Genomic DNA, 20210 nt, shown 5'->3' on the forward strand with positions numbered 1-20210 from the left:
TCTAACCCACGCTCAAAGCTGGATCGGCTAGCCTGGACTTAAAGCACCTCCAAACCCGAGTCAGACGTACTGTGTGCACAGTAGGGAGTTTGGGCTAAAACCCAGATAAGATCCTGTGACCATCTGAACCTCTATGTTCACCCCTTTTACAAGACTGTGATACATTTTGTACGAAGTATGGCTTGTGAGGTTGAAAACTCGTAATTTGCTGATTATTATTGTCCTGGTAAAATATGTGTGGCAAGTGTATGTAAAATTGTAAGACTCTACTGTGTGATATTACTAAGACAAAATGTCACAAACCAGTTCCCCAGAGACAAAAGGCTAGCTGACGCCTTGGCCAGAAATCAAATGGACCATCACCTGGTTAACCGTTCTTTGGCAGGAAAGAGGGTGTGGGTGAAAGAGCAACATCTTGACAAAGAAACAGCTTGGGGTTCCCGTCTACACAGACTTTCTGTCTCCTCAACCTCAGCTGGAGGTGATTCTCAAAGAAGAGAAAGAATTATAAGAAGGGAGAGAAGATACCCTGAATTATCTCCCCCTTTCTCTCTACCCATAGCATCGGCAACATCTGAAGAACAAGGAAGCAGCACTGGACTGGGGGAGAGATCCTGACTGAAAGAAATTCAGCCAGTAAAATACTGTTGGAACATGGGGGGAGAGAGACTTCACTTTGAATTCACTTAGCTCATTAAGTTGGCATCTGTTGCATTTTATTTTTATTTTATTTTAACCAATTCTGACTTTTATGCCTCTTTACTTGCGGTCACTTAAACTCTATCTCTTTGTAGTTAATAATTTTGTTTTATTGTTTTATCTAAACCAGTGTTTGGGAAACGCCATTTGGGAGAACAGAATGTGTTTGAATTTGAAATGACGGACTTTATATGAGCTTGTATTGTCCAGGAGGGAGCTGGGCAGTACAAGACATACATTTCTGTGGGAAAGTCCAGGACTGGGAATTTGCTGGTGTTGCTCTGCAGTGTAATTCATGAGTCGCTGCCCATATTGCTCAGACTCTATGACTAGGAGTAACTTACATGCTGGAGGCTGTGTATGGGCAGACCAGGAGTGGTAACTCTCACAGCAAAGCAGTATAAAAGGGTGGAGAACTGAGGGGTCCAGATTGTACCCTGGGTAATGTCACAGATCCTGGGCTAACTGTGCAGTGAAGACATATCCGAGAGGTTAAGTCAGTTGCCCAAGGTCACACACAGAGCCTAGACCAGAGCAGGACATTTGTAGGCTTTCCCCAGTCCCAGGCTAGCCTTCCTCTCCAGCCTGGCCCTCTGACATGGATCCACAAGGACGGATACCTTGGGAATGCACTATTTCGAGAAAACAGAGAGGATTTATCCCACCCACCACCGATCCTCACCCATCCCTCCCCTCCAGAACAGAGCGCCAGAATGGATGCACAAAGCAGTCACAGTTAGAAAAGGGGCCAGTGCTTTAATGGCATCAGCATCCTCCAGCACTGACACCCCTTTGTACCCTAAATCCCAATGCCGGGGCTTTCCAGGATGGGTTAAAATACAACAGGGCCTTGGTAGCCTGCCCTTTGGCAGAAAAGTCCAGAGAAGCATGAGGACCCATCTTCACCTCAGAGGGAGCCAGACCAGTTTCCTTTAGGTGCCTAGAGTTGGGGACAGAAGGGGCGATCTCCCAGCTGGGGGTCGAATTTAGACCCGTGTCCTCTCCTCTGGCAGCAGGGGTCCTGCACCACCTGGAGGAGTCCCCAAAGACCCAGGTAGGTTTTCACCCAAGCAGCAGTGACAGGACGTTCTGTGAGCTTGGTGCTCCAGAGCCGGGCAGGGACAGCAGACATAGAAGCAAGAGTCCCAGCGAGAGGCCTGACCTGGGAAGAAGAGACGAGCCCCAGCTGCAAAACTGAGATCTGGACTTCACATCCCCCCTCACCCCATCTCCTGGGATCTTTGGAGCGGAGGTTTGTGTGTGGCCCATTAGCGAGCCAATGACCAGGGTGCCGGGTTCAGATCCAGATCTGGGTTTTGGCCGCACTGGGGAGCGTTTGGCTCTGGGGAGCTGGTCCAGGCTCTAAGGGGAAGAGCCCTGACCAGTCATCAGGTCATATATGCATCCTCTTAACCTGAATGAGTGAGAGCCCTGTGTGAGCACGGTGGATTTAGCATTGCAGCCCAGTGCGTGTGTGTTTGCAGAAGGCCAGGGAGGAAGATGAGCGAGCCAGGCAGGCTCACTCACTCACAGATCCTAAGAAAAACTTGCTGGAACCATGAAGCAGCCTGAAGCCGGGAGGACACCGCAGACATGAATTAATCCGGGAGGTAACATGGGCATCGGTAGGTTTTAATGGCTCCCCTTTGGGATGGCTGGAGACGTCGAACCCTGGAGGGATGCTGCTATGCGGCAGGAATTTTCCCTTCTGCCTTGCTGTGCTGTGCAAATCCACTGGCGCTGCAGTGAGTGGGGGTCACTAGAGCGGGGTGCTGGGAGAAAGAGCTGAGGAGTGGGGTCATTGCAGGAGTCTCCTCCAGCAGCTCAGAAGCAACATGGGGAAGGTGAGGCAGAGTGGAAGGGAAGTGTCTCTGATGGGGATGGTTCTGGCACTGGGAGGGATCCAGGCAGTTTCCTCAGGAGACCTACAAGTGAAAGGACTCATTAGCAGTTACCTGGGGAGATATGAACAGACTGGACCCCCCCAGAACACTTGTGATGGAAACCTATGGGAGAACTCGGGGGGCAGCTTTGACTCAGGGGTGTGGGCGACCTTCAGAAATATTTGCAACATGGCAGCTTGGTATCCACAAAGAGTCCCATGGCACTGAGGTATAGGATCCCCAAGAGAAACCTTGGTTCAGGGGTCCAGGAGCTCTGAAGAGGACCTGCAAAAGAGAGGTCCAAGAATGTCCATCCCCAGGTGACATCAAGGTCCCAGAGCCCACCTAGAGCTTGCCTGGGACCAGTGGTCTGTAGTCCCAGGACTCCTGGGGAGCCCCAGGACTCTCAGATTCAGGAGTCCTCCACCACAGAGATATGAGTTCCCAGATTAATTAGTTTCCCCCTTACCTGGAGATGCCGGAGACCCCTTCCTATAGCTTGAGAGCTGTAACGCGGGGGATGTGGAAAGGATAGGTCTCCTCTGAGGCAGTAGAGCTGCAGGTGGTGGGGAAGAAAAGGAGAGAGCATAAGGGCATATTATCTCTGTTGTCACCTTGCAGCCAGTTAAACACCTGCCAGGCTCTGCCCCAGAGGAGGCTGCATTACTCTGGTGGGTAAAATGACCCTCTCTTTGTAGAGGATTCAGGGGCCATAAGAACATACAGTAACGAGGGGCACATGGGAGAATTCAGTGAGCTGAGCTTGGCTAGGCCTGGGGCAGGCTGTGGTTCAGGGTGGTAGTTACCCGTTTGTCCTTAATCTACCTCTGAATTATGCACTGCAATTCCTGGATCTATCCCGGCCTCGCAGGGAACTGAGCCCTGGGCAGAAGAGCTGACAGAGCCATGTGCCAGTTAACTAACCCCTGTGTGCAATGGGCATAGACCACACGCAGGTTCACCCTACGTGTACGGGGACGAGGACTTCAGGCATGTTTGAGGGGGAGCCCTCAAGGGCAGCAGGATGGAGTGTTGGGGGGGAGTTAACCCTTTCTGTTCTCCAGGGCCAACACTCCAAAGGTGGCTGCACATAAGAACAGGAAATAAGTGCCCCCTGCAGGCTGCATCAGGCGCTGTCACGGCATTCTGCAAACAGGTAAAGCTCTGAGTATGCGCAAGATCTTGGACTCTGTGTCCAAGGATTCAGGGAGCGTACAAAGGGGGACAAGATCCAAGGGATAAGAGATACGCCCACTGGATGGATCTGTCCAATGGGCTTACTGGACACAGGACTGCAGGGATCAGAGATCCATCCAGGACTGGATCAAAAGCAAATGGAACTTTATCCATCTCCCTCTTCGCTTCCTCGACCCCTGATTGTGGCCCTTCGCCTCAGTCCATCCAACCTATAGGTAAATACCTCTCTGTATCGAGGTGCTGCTGGGCTCCTGCTGAACGTCTACATGGAGAGACACCAGAGGACCCTAGGTGGGCATGTGCCCAGGGTTGCCACAGCTGGGCCTATTGATGGGGCATTTGCGGGGGGGGCTCAAATGGGGTCCCTCCAGGAGTACGTCTACACAGCAGCCAGGAGGTGTGATTCCCAGCTAGTGCCCGTACGTCTCCTCCAGCTGGGAACGACACCTGCCAGCTGCTGCTTGGTGCGTTCCCCTTTCCTGTGGGTCCCTTGCTGTCATGGCATGGAGAGGACACGGGCGGAGCACAGGTCCCAGCACCTGCGGCGCCTGCCACTTACATTAACCGGTTCCTGATGGGGCGGAAGTGCTTGGTAAGTTTGATGGCGAAGATGATGCTGGGGATGAGGAAGAAGGTGCAGCAGCCCAGGCTGAACCAGAAGGCATTCTGGAAGGACACAACAAACACCCTGATCAGCTCCATTGGGTGGGGCATGGGGGGAGAGAGTGGGGGAGCTGGCCCCTTGGTTACTCTGGATACAGATGGAAGCTGGTTGGACAGAGAGCCTCTAACCCTTTGCTCAGGGGCCAGTTTCTGGGCCTGATGAAGTCAATGGGAGTTTGGTCACTGCCCCGATGCTATTAGCTTCTGGCCAGCAGTCGTCACCTTACTCCATAGAGGGACTGCAAGAGGCCTGCCCCGTGGGCTCCTAACTCCTAATCAGAGGGATTCTCTGGCTGGTAGTAGGGAGCCTACGACACACAGTGGAATAGCTCCGATACCATCCAGCAGAGGGCAGTGGCATGAATGTGCTCGCACACACAGTGCATGCCGAGATTTATCGTAGATGGTCCCCCTCCTGCTGCCAGATCAGGGAACTTGGAAATCCTGCCATGCAACGAACCTTTGGGCAGCCCTGCTGAGGAGGAGAGCACCCTGCATGGTACATAGATGCCCCCAAGCTGGCTGTTTTCATCCGGCGCTGGCCCATCTCAGCAAAGGCTGCGTCTTCCCCGGGGCAACTTAGGCTGCTCAGACAAGATTAGGCAGCCTCATTTATCCCCTCTCTGCATCTATTGGCTCTGGCAGCACCATGACCAGGCAAGGAGATAGAGGGAGACGGGGTCCCAGGAGACAGGGTGGGGTGGAGGGGCTGATTCCAGTTAGTAACAGCTGTGGGGGACACGGTGTGAGAGGTCAGTCAGGGTGGAGCCCGCATCTCCTGACATCAACAGGAGCGGATCTGGCTTATGCCAGGACCGAGATGGTCGCAGCAAGAACCGCGCTGGCTCCCGGGCTGCATCTCATTTCCTGTTCGATTCACATCCCTTTGGTGGACACAGCATGGCCTAGTGGGTCGGGCGCTGGATTAGGTGTCGGGAGACCCAGGTGCTCTCCCTCAATCTGTCAGTGACCTCTGGCAACCCACTGTCTGTGCCTCAGTTTCCCCTCCCACCCCATGTCTATTTAGACTGTGAGCTCTAGGGGCAGGGATGATGGGAGTGGAGACTGGGCATCACTCAGTGCCTGGGGATGGGAGGGCTCTGAGACAGACCAGCTAGTGCTGTCTCCATGGTGCCTGAGAGCTTCCCACTCAACCCTGGCCGGGAACAGATTCCCCAGGGCAGGGAGGAATGGGGGCTAAAGCCCAAGGCAGCGGCAGGGAGTGGAAGGTCCTGCTGTCCTTACCCAGGGCTCAGCAATGCGGTCGCACAGGATCACCCGGCCATTATCCAGTGCCGTGGCGAGGGGCTGGCAGGAAGCCACGTCCTCAGTCAGCTGGAGCAAAAGAGGAGACAACGAGTTATCCAGGCAGCGACCTGGGTGGAGGCTGACACAGTCACAAACCCAGTTATGCTCAGATACCCAACCAGCTGACCTTTGCCTTTGCTGGCCAGCTCTGCTACACTCTCGGGGCTGAGTTCTCTGCAGAGCTGGGCATGGCAGGTGCTGAGCTGGCCGGAGGTGTGACAATGGGAGCCAAGACCTTGACGGGGTTCACTCAGGTTCACCGCTGGCCTCCGTCACCCTAATCTCTGAGCGCTCGTCAAGGACCTGGAGGTCCATCCCCACTGTGGGAGATGTTTTGTGGGGAAGCAGTGGAGAGGGCACCAGAGAGGAGTGGAGAAGGCAATTTCCAGCTCTGCCACTACTGTGCTGGGTAATCTCAGGCGAGTCATTGTGTTCCCTGTGCCTCAGTTTCCCCTGCTGTAATGGGGAGTAAAGACACGGCCGTCCTTTGTAAAATGCTTTGAGATCTATGGATAAAAAGTACTGGGAAAGAGCTTGGGATTGTTATCTCTATTTCAAATCAGAGGAAACCGAGGCACAGAGCAACAACAAACAGCTTGTTCACGGTCACACAGGGAGGCTGTGTCAGGAATTGAACCCACACCTCAGGCAAGCCCTTTAACCACAAGACCATCCCATGGGGTACTTGCATAGCTGCCCCGCTTGGTTACATGCTGCCCTGTAGCATTGGTGGGAGCTTCAAACTAAGAATGCCCTCAGGGAGAATGCTCTTTACTGGCTCCTTCTCTATCGTACCGAACATCAGATACTTGTCTTCACTGTCCAGGCCCTTTGTGACCAATCTCTGCCCTATCACCTCTCATTCGCTATTCACTCTGGGCAGGCGCTCCCTGGATTCATCCACAAAAGTCACTCACCAGCCTCCTTCAAAGCCCTCCTTCAACCTCTCCTTTGCCTTGATGCCTACAAGAAACTTGCCACCAGTTAGGCTGAGACCCCAGCTGCCTGCCTCCATCTGCTGTCTCTTGTTGTACGGGGGGCTCCACTGAATTCTTCCCCCAACCTCGCTGCCACCTCCCGGGGACATGGATTTCTGGAGAACACCTCCCGTCACTGCTTTAAGTGTTTACCCTGAGTGCAGCTGCAGCGTTTCAAGTGAAGACAGCCTTAGATTGTCACCTCTTTGTTCTGTGTCTGTACAGCGCCTAGCACAATGGGCTCCTGGTCCAGGAGTGGGGCACCGACCCGCAACAGTAATACAAATAAATCACAACCGCAGCAACCCCTGCTCTGACGGGGCTCCTCTGCTGATGTTAGCACCTACCGTGCGTCTCACCCAGTTCAGGTACTGCGAGAAATAGCCCAGTTCTTTCTTTGTGAAGCAGCCGATCTCCTGCAGGAACAGAAGGCAGCCTGAAGGACACACACTGGCTTCCAAAGGGCTCGCGAGGAATTCAGTGCCCCAGTGCGCAGTCTGGCCCAGAGTAGGCTCACACAGGCTTTGGGTTTGCTGGCTGGATCTCCAGCTACCCAGGATCTGCCCCAGTGTAGGTCATGCTGCCTCTGGGTTTGCAGTCCCAGGTGCCCCAGCAAGCATTGGGTTTGTAGGCAGGTCCCATGGAGCTGGTTATCAAGCAGGAGTCCCGTCCCCCGCAAGGGTCTCAATGCTGCTATGCAGCCATCTCTGCGGTTTCCTCCAACTGATTGCTGTGCCCCAGCTCTGCCCTTCAATGCCCTGTGGGGCTAAGGTCCCCTCCTGACTCACGTGTCTCAGGAGCCGCTGTGCCTGCACCGGGAGCATGGTCTCGACTAGGGCGATCTCGGCCATCGTCCGTTTCAAGAGGGGCTGGTGGGAGAGCGGGGTTGGGAGGAGAGAGGCACCTTAGAGGGCACTGGAGAGCTGAATGGTGCTATGAATCATGGGAAGGGAGAGAGATTGACCACTGAGATGGAGAATTCTGGGAGCGGGGGTTCTAATTAAGGATGGAGCTGTAGGCTTATCATGCAGCAGCATGCGTACATGAGCATTAACTCACTGATCCTCACACCAGCCATGGGAAGGAGGTAAATGTCCCTATCCCCATGTAACAGGTGGGGAAACTGATGCACACGGGGGGCAGGGTGGAACTTGCCCAGGATCACCAAGGGGGTTGGAGGTAGGACTAGGACACAGGAATTCCTGGCTTCTGACACCAAGCTCAGACTGCTACATCATACTTAGCTAGGAATGTATCTAGGTTCTTCTATGGCGCCCATTTCCTTGGTATCTGAACACCTCCTACTGTTTATAAAGTGTGCCCAGAATCCACTGGGCAGGGTGTGACACACATCCTCTTCCACACTGGGGCGGGGGATCGATCTAGGAAACGCAACTTCAGCTACGAGAATAGCGTAGCTGAAGTCGATGTTTCCTAGATCGAACTAAGTTTACTTACTGCGGGTCCACACGGCGCAGGCAAGCTCCCCCATCGACAGCGCTTCCTCCTCTCAGCGAGCAGGAGTTCCGCAGTCAACAGGGGAGCACTTCTGGGATCAATTTATCGCATCCAGATGAGACGCGATAAATCGATCCCAGAAGATCGATCTCTACCCGCCGAATCGGGCGGGTAGTGTGGACCTACCCTGTTGTGTGTCAGCCATGGGGAACGTGAGCCTGTTATTGCTCATGGCTACAGAAAAGCCTGACTCTTCAGCTTGGGTTGGGGGGAGGGAGCAGGCCTTGGCTTGATTTTTGGTGTTGTTCAAGGTGGTGCTCACAGAGATATCTTTAGCTATCTCTTCTGCAAGCAGCGGGGGATGGGACTATCTCCAGTCTTTGGTTGGGAAGGGGTCACTCTGGTCATAGAAGTGGGTTTTGCATCTAGCTTTGGAGGCACTAGCGAGAGTCTGTGTTGTTGATCTCTTCCAGAACTTCCATCTCAGAAGCTCCCTCCTCCTGCACAATGAGGTCTCACCCTGGAGGTCGAACAGATCTGTCTGGGAGGTCAGGATCAGAGAGGGTGAGATGGTCCCTCAGGCCAGTCCCAGCATTGGCTTGGAAGGGGAAGAGCAAAGCTTTGAGTTTGATCTGGGGCCCCAGGGGAAGCCAATGAGGTGCTGGGCTCTGGCCGGCCTGTGCCGCTGGGGAGACGGGCTGACAGACGTCTCTTTCTGGCAGCCGAAGCATCGCGATGTGGATTTGCCGTGGAGGCTGGGAGGCAGTGAGCATTGTGGGGAACTGACTGAAGGTGGAAGGTTCTTTCTTCTGTCATTATACGACAAAATCAGCTGGCTCCTCGTGTGGCTGCTGAGCATGTACCATAGGGTTAACCCCATGAAACGCCCACCTGGCCCAAGCCACCCTCCGAGTGACAGGGGCTGCGGACGAGCGGCTATCAGGATGGAGAATCGCTTTACTCTCCGGCCGTCGCCGTGACCCCGGTAGGGTGAGAACCTGAGACTATCCCATCCCTGCTGGGTTCCTTGCACCTTCTACTGACGCAGGTGGTGCTGGCCACTGCCAGAGATGGGAGTCTGGGCGGGATGGACCTTGGGTCTGATCCAGTGTGACTGGCTTCATATGCCTAAGCAGTATTATTATTACTGAGCCTTGATTGATAGGTCAGGGCTGGGGAACAATGTGTGGGTGGAGCCAAGGACTGAATAAACCCTGAGGGAGGAAATGTAGTGGTAGCCTTATTGGTACCTGGCTATTAGAGAGAAAAAGTGGGGGAGGTGATATCTTTTATTGGACCGACGTCTGTTGGTGAGAGAGACAAGCCTTCGAGCCACACGGAGCTCCTCTTTAGGTAGGACTGCGTGGCTCAAAAGCTCGTCTCTCTCACCAACAGACATCGGTCCATTAAGATATGTGACCTCGCCCACCTTGTCCCTGAGGGATGGAGTTTTCTAAAGCGCCTAAATGACTTGGGAGCCCAACTCAAGGGGACTGAATTCTCTCCGCTCCCCGGCAGTCAGGAGCGGGAAGCAGGGTAGAGGGAAAACCCGGCTTAGGTGAACATAGAGATTAGAAGGCAAATGTCCTTCTCTCCAAGGCCACTGATTGAGGAAGATTCATAGAACAAGGAGACACACACACTCATGGGAAGGGGACACAGAAAGAGGAAGAGCGTGTCCTGCCCAAGAGTGGGTCACCTCACAAGAGCAGGGTCCCTTCAGACCAGGATGGGAGTCAATGGAGGAAGCTCAGTTTAGAATGAATGACCACAGGGACTGAATTCCCCTCTCACCCCAAGAAAAGGGGGGGTCCCTGCAGGTCAGGGTCGAGCCCTGGATGATGTCCATGAAAAGCGGATAGCACCTGTAGGGTGTTTCGCACACACGCCCAGGCTGTTGGGTTGCCCCTCTGAAGGCGCCTTACCTTTGCGCCACGGGGTTGGGAGCTCCTGGCCATGAAATCACCGCTTGCTCCCCATCTCCCTACAGCAGCGGTAAAGTCCCTGGGTTCCGCTGGGAATGGAGCACCGAGGCCTTGCTCCTTATGGTCACTACAGGGCCCGGCAGGGAGTTTTGTGCCTGTAACTCCCAGGACCTGGGGCCACCACTGCCCACCCCCTTAACTCCGAGGACCTGGGGCCACCCACCTGCCCACCCCATTCCCTCTCCCAGTGGCCATTCCATCAGATGGACGGTCTCCCCTGGCAACCGTACCTGGAGGTGGGGTGCCATGGCAGATAAGAACTGCACGCTCTCATTCAGCTTCACCTGCAAGGCAAAGGGAGGCTCAGATGCGTCCCCTCCACTTCAAGGTTGGGGGGCCGCAGCCTGGAACCCAATGGCCTTCTTTGAAGGCAAAGGGTGGACGGGAGGAGAGCAGCCATCCTTCCCCACCTCCCACCCAGAGGCCTCAGCCCCGGCCCTGCCCCGGGGGGTTTGCTCTTCATGGCCATTCCCTCTGTGAGCTCTCAGCAGTGGCTGCCCGGTTGTGTGGGCAGGTTTTGCTTCCCCTGACTGGGAAGAACTGGACCAACGCCAGCAGCCCACTGGGCACAGCTGGCAGACACCACGCCCCCCCCCCCTTTCAGTCACCGCTTCCAACCCCACCCCATCTACAATGTGGAATCCAGGAATCTTCCCTCCACCTTTCCCCTATGCCGGCAAGTCTGGGATTCACACCCCTGGGGGTCTGTCATACAGCCCCCAGTCCCTCCCCACATGAATGACACAGCCCCATGGAGGCTTCCCATGATGCCCTGTGCCCTTCCCAAGTGGCATGCTACTGGGGCTAGGCCTAAGCCATGACGTCTGCACCCCAAAACGCTTGAGCCAAGGACGGAGTCCGGCCCTGGCCCGGCCTGGAGATGACAGCTGCTCGGTCCGTCACACTCACCACAAGGGCCTCCTGGATGAGCACGGTGGCGTTCTGGATTTTCCACAGGGCCTGGGACTCATTGGCCAGCCGTCCTGCTATTGTGATGTTGTTCTGTGGGGGACAGCAGGGAGACCAGAGTCACTGATGGCTTTCCTGGTCAGCTGGGAAGCACGGGAGCCCTTGGCAGGGGGTAGAGAGGTGGCATTGCTGGGCAGCAGGAGGCAAAGCACATGCATCTCCCCTCCCCGCCCCTGGGGATCACCCCTTCCTTTCCCTCCAGGTCGACTCTGCACTCACCTGAATTTTTCGGAGGCCCTCGAGGTCCCTGGCTAGATCTTCCAGGCTCGTCCTCACCACAGGGTTCTGCATCTGGAGAAAGGAGCCAGCCGCATGAACAACCCCATTTCAGCCAAGGGTCCCAAAGTGCAGGGCACACTTTACTAACGCTCCCTGAGCACCAGCGATGAGCCTCCAGCCTGCACATTACCCTGATTTCAGCTACAGCCATGCTGCCCCACGGGCTTCAATGCTCAGGGGTAACACGGGGCAGAACATGGGCCGAGGGCACAGGGATCCCTTCCCCCTACAATGAACCACCAAGAGGGAGTGTTTTCAAGTGACTAGCGTCAGGGAGTGGGGGGTCAGGACTCCTGGGTTCTATTCCCAGATGTGCAACTGCGAGATCTTGGCAACTCTGTCTAGCTATTTATACGGCCCCCATCACAATCATTAATGGACGTTACCCTCCCAAAGGGCCCTGTAAGGTAGGGCGGGACTATTACCACTTTACAGATGGGGAGCTGACAAATGGGTCAGATTATGTGATTTACCAATAGGATCCTGTGGTTGACCAAGGTCTTGAACTGTGGTCTCCCAAGCCCCCAGTCCAATGCCTTAATCCACTACCCAGTCACGCCACCTCGGTATGCCTCAGTTTCCCCACCGGTAAAGCTGGGGAGAAGACTATTTTTCTAGCTCACACAAGTTGCGCAGAGTCTGTCCAAGAGAGTGGGAGCGAGGAAGGATAGGAAGACAAGACGGGGTTGGGGTGTCTGCCGGGGGCCGATTGCCACCGTGAGGCGAAAGGGAGCCAGCAGGAGAACAGGCAAAGGGAGCGGGCGCATATTGACAAGCCTTATCCAGGAGTGGGATGGGCTCAAAGGCAGTAGGAACAGGCAGGGGGTCTGTACACAGGGCAGATGCCTCCGTCAGGGCCAGGGGAGGGTTGGGAGTGGACCCAGGATCTGCAAGGGTGAGAGCCGGGCCGGAGCAGCACGATCAGCCAGTCTCAACTCCCAGACCCGGCAGGAGGAAGGGCTGCTGTGGAGGATGCAAATGGAGAGGGCGACCCCCTGCCTGATGTCACCGCACTGGCTGTAGCTTTGCTCTGGCACCCCTCACCTCGGCCTGGAATGTGGGGTAGTCCAGCTGGTCAATCCCGCTCTGCCGGAAGGTCTCCAGGTCCCGTCTCCCAGCCCCGTCGAGGAAGTGGATTTCTTCAAAGTGGAGGTTGAAGTTGTCGAGGCGCTTCTGGAAGTCTCTGGTGTACTGAGGGCAAGGCAGGGCCATGACCACCAGCCCCACGGGTGCTGGTCCTGGCTAGGGCCCTGACCCACAGCCGAGGGGAGCCTTTCCACTGATTCCTGATTTGGATCTGGCCCTAGTTCCTTATAGGCTGGGTGACTCTGCTCCTACCTAGCATCACAAAACCTGTCAGCCCAGTAGAGCTAGATCCATGGAACGGCCTCCAAACCAGTCAACCCAGTAAAGGCAAATCTGTGTGCCCCATCCTAGTGCTATAAAAGCAGGACAGTGCGACATACAGCCCCTGTATGATACTTCACCCAGCATCCGAGAGGTTCCTCTCTCTTAGATGCACTCTTCGTCTCAGACCCAGATTTCCCATTCGTCCCGCTCAGGTCAGCTCCCTGCCGGGGGGATGAATTACTCAGCACTCTTTGGAAATTCTGAATGTTGAAGCTGAGCAGATAGGGCCCATTTTGCATGCAAGAGAAATTAGCCTTGTGCTATTTTGCAGTGTTTAAGGGATGGCTGTTATCTGGGCTGATACACTGGGGATTGAACTGGGGAATCTCCAGAGCTAAGGCTTCCTAACTAGGACTAGTCATAGTCTCACACCCTCTGTGGGTTAGGCAGGGAGCTATAACACACTCAGTGGGTTACACACACATTTGTATTTTTCCTAGGCCCCGCGTTTTGCATCCTGCCCTCTAAACCTCATGCATGAGCCCGCTAGGTGAGGAGAGGCATGGTACTTTATATGCACACAGCTGCAAGGCCAAATTCCCTTCCCACCACAACCTCTCCTGGAAGCCCAGAACGGAGGAAGATGGAAAAGGAAGAGTCTCCCCTTGTGTGAGGACAGATGGTTCCACCACGTCTGTGCTGGAAGGGGGACGCTGGAGGAAACCCGGGACTGGATGGAAAATAGAGACTGGATTCACTGGGAAAGAGAGGCCAGGGATTGGGTCCCTTGGAGAAGCCCTTGGCTGAATCAATGTAAAGACTAAATCTCCCTTTAAGTGGGCAGATCTGGGGGCAGGGGACAGTGCGAGACTGTATGAACGTGGAGGTTTAATTCCCCTCTTTGTTTAGGGATGCCACAGGGCTGGCGAGAGTGGGAGGACAGGTGCCCCCTGGGGAAAAGCCCCCACTCACCTGGCTGAGGTGGAGGTGATCCTCAAGACTGTAGGCATCTCTGAGCTGCAGAACGTCCCAGAGGCCTGCACCCTTCTTGCACTCCCTGGAACAGAGCGGTGGCGGGGGGGAGTCAGCATGGGCGGGAGAGGGGAGAGGAGTCTCCCGGGCAGCGCTCCTCGAGGGGATCTGCCTAAAGCCAGCCTGTGCCTTGGCTCCACATGGCTACTGCAACCCCACACGCCTCCCTAGCGCTCAGAGTCCAGTTTGGCACCACGCAGCTCCCAATTCAGTCCACGGGAGGCTTCCCACCAGATCAGATTCTACTTGTCTTCGGGTCCCCTTTCCTCCCACTCTACTGTCTCCGTTAGACATGGTAGGTCATTGCCTTGTGATTACTGGGGCTGGTAATAACAGGAGGTGCCTCAAGAACCTCTGCATCCACTGAACCCTTTCCTGTCCCAGGGATATGGTCAGATGATGAAGGGCTGAGACTGTCCTTTGGGGACCGGGATGAATTGCTTCCAGCCAGCCCTGCACACTGGAGCCTGTCTGGTAACAGAAGCGCTGACTGGCGCCTCCACTACCGTAACCCTAAAGCCAGGGAAGTTGATAGGTGGCATAAGCAGGTCACTGGTGTCAGCAGCAAGGTGAGGAGATTTCAAAGGAGCTTAGAATGGGCCAGGTAGGCTGGAGATCGCAATTCGCTGAACTAACTGTGTGAGGTGTTTTCAGGTCAGCGAGACTAGCCCAGGTTTGGCCCTCAGTTGTATGAGGGGCAACCAAAGGTGGAATCTGAGCTGCTGGGTAAGTATTCAACTGTTGGACACTTAATACATATGCGGGCACCTCAGTGAAAGGCGTCTTGATGCTCTCACAATACGAGCTGGGTGGAAAATGAATATTTCCACCCCCTCCGGAAAACATCAATAAAAATTGAAAACCAAAGAATTCCGGCCGCAACCTGCTAAAAACCAGAAATGTTTTTGGCCAGGCCTGAAAATGTCTGCTTTTTCACCGGAAAAAATCCAAACTTTTTGAGGAACGCCACGGCCGCTTCCTGGGGAAATGCCCATTTAGCCAAAAACCCAATTTTCAGTCGAAAAAGAGTTTTGCTAGAACATTTTCGACCTGCTCCATCCCCAGAGGTCAGTGGGAGCTGGGACTTCGGGAAATCAGGGGTCTAGTTCTGATTTAAGCTCCACCCCCAGTTCGAGACAGTTGGCCTTCATTTCAAGGAGTTTCCTAAGGAGGCCAGTCTGTTAGGAAGCAGCCGGACAGCATAAGCAGTGGCATTAAGAATGGCGGGGGGGGGGGGTCTCCTGGGCAGCCCCATAGCAAAGTACTCACTGGTAAGCAGAGGTTAGGTTGAGGTTCCTCTTCAGGCTGAGTAGCTGGGTGAGGTTCATGGATGGAGGCAGGTTCCCAGGAGTGTCGATAAACTGGAGAGTAGGGGAGAAATGAGGCATGAGGAGGGTCCTGGTCGGGGGAGGGGGGGGAGAGCAGGTTGTGTTGGAGCACAGAGGGAGCACAGCTGTGCTGGTCCCAACAGCATTTCGGGAGGGAGAAAAGAGCGATGAAGGGATGTGATCCTACTTCTGGGTACTGGCTAGAGCAACGTGGGGCTAAAATCACCCCTAGCAGAGAAAGTCACTGAGGGGCTTTGGAAAGCAAGAGGGAGAGGATGGGGTTCCACATCCGTACCTTTAGGGATCCCTGTCTCCATGGGCAATTCCCAACCCCAGCACTTGTATCATGGATATTCCCCTCAGACCAGACTTCTCAGGCTGCTTCCCCCACCCTCTATACTTGGGCACAATCTCAGTGGTTTGAGCATTGGCCTACTAAACCCAGGGTTGTGAGTTCAATCCTTGAGGGGGGCATTTAGGGATCTGGGGCAAAAATCTGTCAGGGACAGTACTTGGTCCTGCTGTGAAGGCAGGGGACTGGACTCGATGACCTTTCACGGTCCCTTCCAGCTCTATGAGATAGGTATATCTCCATATTAAAGCCCCCTCATGGGCTAATCCTAACACTGCTCATATCCCACAAAACCACAGCGTCTCCTCTAAAGGGACTCTTCTTGCACCCACCCTGGGCTGATCTCGCTAACATAGGTACCAAAGGTGACCCTTCCCCCTGACCTGCAGTACTAGGGGCTAATTCATCCCACAGCACCCATACCCTGGTCCCCACATGGCCTGTTCCATATGGAATGACCCCTGGTGCCATCCCACAGTTCAGCCACTCCCCAGGTCATACGCCACAGGCTACACCCAACATCCTAACCACCGGCTCTTCTCCCAGCACACACGTCCTGTGTGATTTCCTCTTGCTCCCCATATCTGCCCCAGGGGTGAGTCCCCTGATATAGGGGTCAATGGTAAGTGCCCCCCAGTAGCCTCTATCCCATGGGCTGATCCTCACATGTGCTGACTTGGGTTCCATTGGAATCCGCTGGTGCACAGTACAGCCATAGTACTGCACCCGGGGTACCTTGTACCAACCTAGTACTGCCCTCTGGGATACCCTAATATCATAACACTACCCCCGGCGAACTCCAATACCATAGCACCACCCTCTGGGGTACCCCGTTCACCATAGCACTATGCCCTGGAGAATCTATACCACACCCTGGAGTACCCAATACTACCACAACACTACCCCTGGCTACCCTAATACTACAGCAATCCCCCCTGGGGTACTCAGTACTTCCATAGCATTATCCCCTGGAGTACTGTGCTCTACCTTAGCACTAGCCCCTGGCCCCTCCTCTCCCTGCACTTGTAGTGGCCACCTTAGGGTTCATCTCATGGTCACTGCAATGGTCCATGGCAGTTGACAGACCTGGAATCCCTCCCTCGGAGCTTCCCTGCTATGCTGCGAGGCCTGGCTCCCTTTAATCCACATGGGAGACTCGGTCTTTGGGCAGGAAAAGGAGCCTTGCTAGCCCTTCTGCAGCCAGAGCTATCCAGTCCCTGCCTCTCTGGCTGGGCAGAGCCCCTCAGTGCATCTCTCTGCTTCCTAAGCTCCAGCTGGCCAACGGTGGCGGTGGGCGGTGTGTGTGGGGAGCTGCGGTGACAGTCGGCTTCCAAACAAAGATCAAACGTTAACCGCTGTTTGAGGAGCTTTAATTAATTCACTGGAACGATCCGTGCGGGCCAACTGTGCCCGGGGTAAAGCAGTGCAAAGGACCGGGCATGGGCATAATTGGATCATTCTGCAGCAAGCAGCGAGCGAGTTATTAGATTACACGCCGGACGCTGCGGAACAGGACGAGGTGACGGGACGGATTATCTCATCGTTGGGTCACGTCATCCCTGGGGCTGAACTCGGTGGAACTGCATTTGAATCGATTTACAGTATTTCTGTGTATGCACGCAGCTAAGTGTACCCATGTACGACAGCGTGCACCCGTGCAGGTCTGTATGTGACACGACAGGCCAGCTCCTCAGCCTGCCCTCCAGCTCCTTTCACTACGCCATGTGCGAGGCAGATGGGAAGCCAGTGTGACTGGCCACTGAGAGCAATTCCTCAGCCTCAGGGAGCAAGCTGGAAGCCTGGTGGAGGTAGGGTGACCAGACAGCAAGTGTGAAAAATTGGGACAGAGGGTAGGGGGTAATAGGAGCCTATATAAGAAAAAGCTCCAAAATCGGGACTGTCCCTATAAAATCAGGACATCTGGTCACCCTAGGTGGAGGGAAAGGGGCCGTAACCCTGGCTGGACACTGAGTGGGGCAGACGTGAGCATGGGTCTCTTCCATCACGTCATGTCACAAAGAAACTGTCATAACCCATGCACACTCACACATGCATGCATTGATTGGCGGGCATGCTCACAGGCTGACAAGCCCAGAGCACACTCAGGGTGCGTCTGCTCTGCAACCAGAGCCTTGACTGCAGCTTATGGAGATATACCCGAGCTAGCTTCTATTTAGCTAGCTCAAATCACAGCTGTGAAGCCATGGCAGCCCTTGCTAGCTGCCTGAATACGTACCCACAGTCCCGGATGGGCTTGTACAGACTGCCTGCGCTGCCATGGCTTCACTGCTATTGTTATTTAAGCTGGCTAGATCAAAGCTAGCATAGGTATGTCTCCATGTGCACCTCTGGCTGCGGTGGAGACGTACCCGAAACGAATTATTCTGGTGATGGAGAAGAGAAGTTTTTACAATGAAGCAAAAAGCTTTCAGTAGAGTCGTCAGTAGCCTGCAGGTTGCTACCTGCCAAGTGTAGTCATTCATGGCCTGATTCGTACACTTATACACACTTGTGCAAATGGTTGAGTCCCATGTGTGGGGACTCTAACCCCAGGGCCCCCCATATCCTTGGGACCGGCCCCAGGATCTGACAGCTTTATGGCCCCAGTATGTCAGGAGAGTATAGCGGCCTTAGGGCAATGATAAATGAAGGCCAGAGCATGCCTTTGTGATTGCGTTAGAGAGCGGGAGTTTGTGATGATGGCCTGGGTCCGCTACAATGAGTGTGTGCGAGAGAGCTGACTGTGTGAGTGTGATATGGCAGCTGCAGATGTAAGTGTGCACTGAGCATGCAGTAGTGAGCATGGTAATGAGTGTGTACATATGGGGTAGGTGCGTGTGCACTGAGTGTGTACAGGTGGGGGTGGGGATGAGTGTGTGATGGGGGTGAGGGTGTGAGCAATAAGGACAGAGTGCATAGGTGTGTGTAGATGTTGTGTGTGTGCATACAGTAATCCACATAGGATGCGTACGGCAATGAGTGTGTGCGCTAGGCAACTTTGTCTGGTTAACACAGCCCAGCCAGAGCTGGTTCTTCCACCTGGGGAGCTTACAGCACAGCTCGCCAGGCTCGGCACACCAAGAAAGCAGGGACCCACCTTGTAAATCTCCTGATTGGCCCAGTTCTTACACACCAGCGTCTGGACATTGCCCCCAACCAGAAAGGTGGCGAAGACCAAGAGAATCAGGAGCCAGGAGAAGAGGAAGCTAAAGCCAACACCCCTGCAATAGAGAAGGAGATGGGTTACAGGGAGCGCCCTGCCGGCTAGTCCTCCATCCTAGTGACTCTGCTGGAACAAGCAGGGAGGAGGGCAAGTTGGGAGCTGCCCTGCTTCTCTTCGTAGTCCCTGGCATCCACACACATGTCTCCGCAGCTGCACGGTACCATCCCACAACACTGCCACACCCGCACCGGAAGGCACTGACCACAGACCTGCTGGGCAGGTTTGAGTCCACTCCCATGGACTATGGGAGAACTCCCCAGGGACCAGGCCAGACATAGCTGCTTTACAGCTAGCATGGTCCCGGGTCGGGGAACCATGCATGCTTCAGCTAACGCCATCTCAACTGAGCAGGAGAGAGCAGCACCTCCTGAGGCAGTGTCCAGAAGAAGGAACCTCTCTGGGCTGGAAAAGGAGCAAAATCTGAGCCACGCTGGCTCACAGTATGTCTACACTGCAAATATAGGTGTAACTGCCAGCCACTCGAGGGTCCCGGGTGGGCTTCTATAGCCCATGTTGTCATGGCTTCACTGCTATTGGTACCTGAGCTAGCTAGAGCAAAGCTGGCATGGGTACCTGGATCTACATGTACTGAGGTCACTCCTCTGATTACAATGTAAACATACCATATGTCTCATGAGGTTCCTCAGGCCTGCAGGGTCCCTCTGCTCAGAGGGATCCAGGCTCCAGCGTGCTCGGTGGTGAATCACAACACAGGGATAGTGAGAAGGACTCTCTCTCCTCCCCCAAGTGCACAAACCAAACAAGAAACTCCCTAAGGCCATAGATTCATAGATTGTGAGGCCAGAAAGGACTGTCGTGATCATCTTGTCTAACCTCCTGCATCACAGAGACCAGAGAATGTCACTCAATGATTCTTGCACCAAGCCTATAACTTCCGTTTGAGCGAGGGCAGATCTTTCAGAAAGGCATCCAGTCTTGTCTGAAAGACTGCGAGTCATGGACAATACATCCCACCCTAGGTCACTTGTTCCAATGGTCCTGTGAGACCACACGCCCCAAAGGGGAAACATTTTAAGTAGCGCTGGTTGAAAAACATCAATTATTCTTTGTAGGGAAATTTCAGAAGTGTTTCTTTTATTCAAAACTTCTTGGTTTTTCATTGAAAAACTGAGTTTTTACCAACATTTTTCAGTTCTTGGTTTAAACTGGAAAATTTTGACCCAAATAAAGATTTTCCACACAAATTTTTGGTCAGAAAGCTATTTTCCGTTGAAAAAACTTTCAGTGAAAAACTTTCATACTACGTCTGAACAACTTTAAAATTAGAATGGGTTGAAACATGCTATGGTCACACCAACCATCCAAATGTGACGTGAGACATACTATGGTCACGCGAACCACACAAACATAAGACGAAATGCAGTATGGACAGATTCACATTAACTGAACAAACTTAAGATGAAACGTGCTGTGGTCAGGTGAAGGATTCATTGTAAAGATCAACCATATTACGTAAAGATGGGCCCAAACCCAAGTCATGGCTGGG

The 20210-nt window shown here is 54.2% G+C and overlaps 1 protein-coding gene across 1 annotated transcript in view; it reads right to left on the reverse strand.

The window, feature by feature from the left end:
* Positions 1–1492: 1492 nt before the first annotated feature.
* The window catches only part of PROM2 (prominin 2), a 34132-nt gene continuing 15414 nt past the window's right edge, over positions 1493–20210 (reverse strand). The window contains exons 12-24 of the mRNA XM_034759403.1: positions 18578–18701; positions 15070–15161; positions 13741–13825; positions 12463–12609; positions 11359–11430; positions 11080–11172; positions 10401–10454; positions 7516–7596; positions 7075–7143; positions 5688–5777; positions 4339–4445; positions 3052–3138; positions 1493–2624 (exon numbers count right to left, since the gene is read on the reverse strand). Coding sequence (XP_034615294.1) covers positions 3075–3138; positions 4339–4445; positions 5688–5777; positions 7075–7143; positions 7516–7596; positions 10401–10454; positions 11080–11172; positions 11359–11430; positions 12463–12609; positions 13741–13825; positions 15070–15161; positions 18578–18701 — 1078 coding nt within the window. The 3' untranslated portion in view covers positions 1493–2624; positions 3052–3074. The remainder of the gene's footprint in view (positions 2625–3051; positions 3139–4338; positions 4446–5687; positions 5778–7074; positions 7144–7515; positions 7597–10400; positions 10455–11079; positions 11173–11358; positions 11431–12462; positions 12610–13740; positions 13826–15069; positions 15162–18577; positions 18702–20210) is intronic.

The sequence above is a fragment of the Trachemys scripta genome, chromosome 2 (assembly GCF_013100865.1).
Source record: "Trachemys scripta elegans isolate TJP31775 chromosome 2, CAS_Tse_1.0, whole genome shotgun sequence".
Classification (NCBI taxonomy): domain Eukaryota; kingdom Metazoa; phylum Chordata; order Testudines; family Emydidae; genus Trachemys; species Trachemys scripta.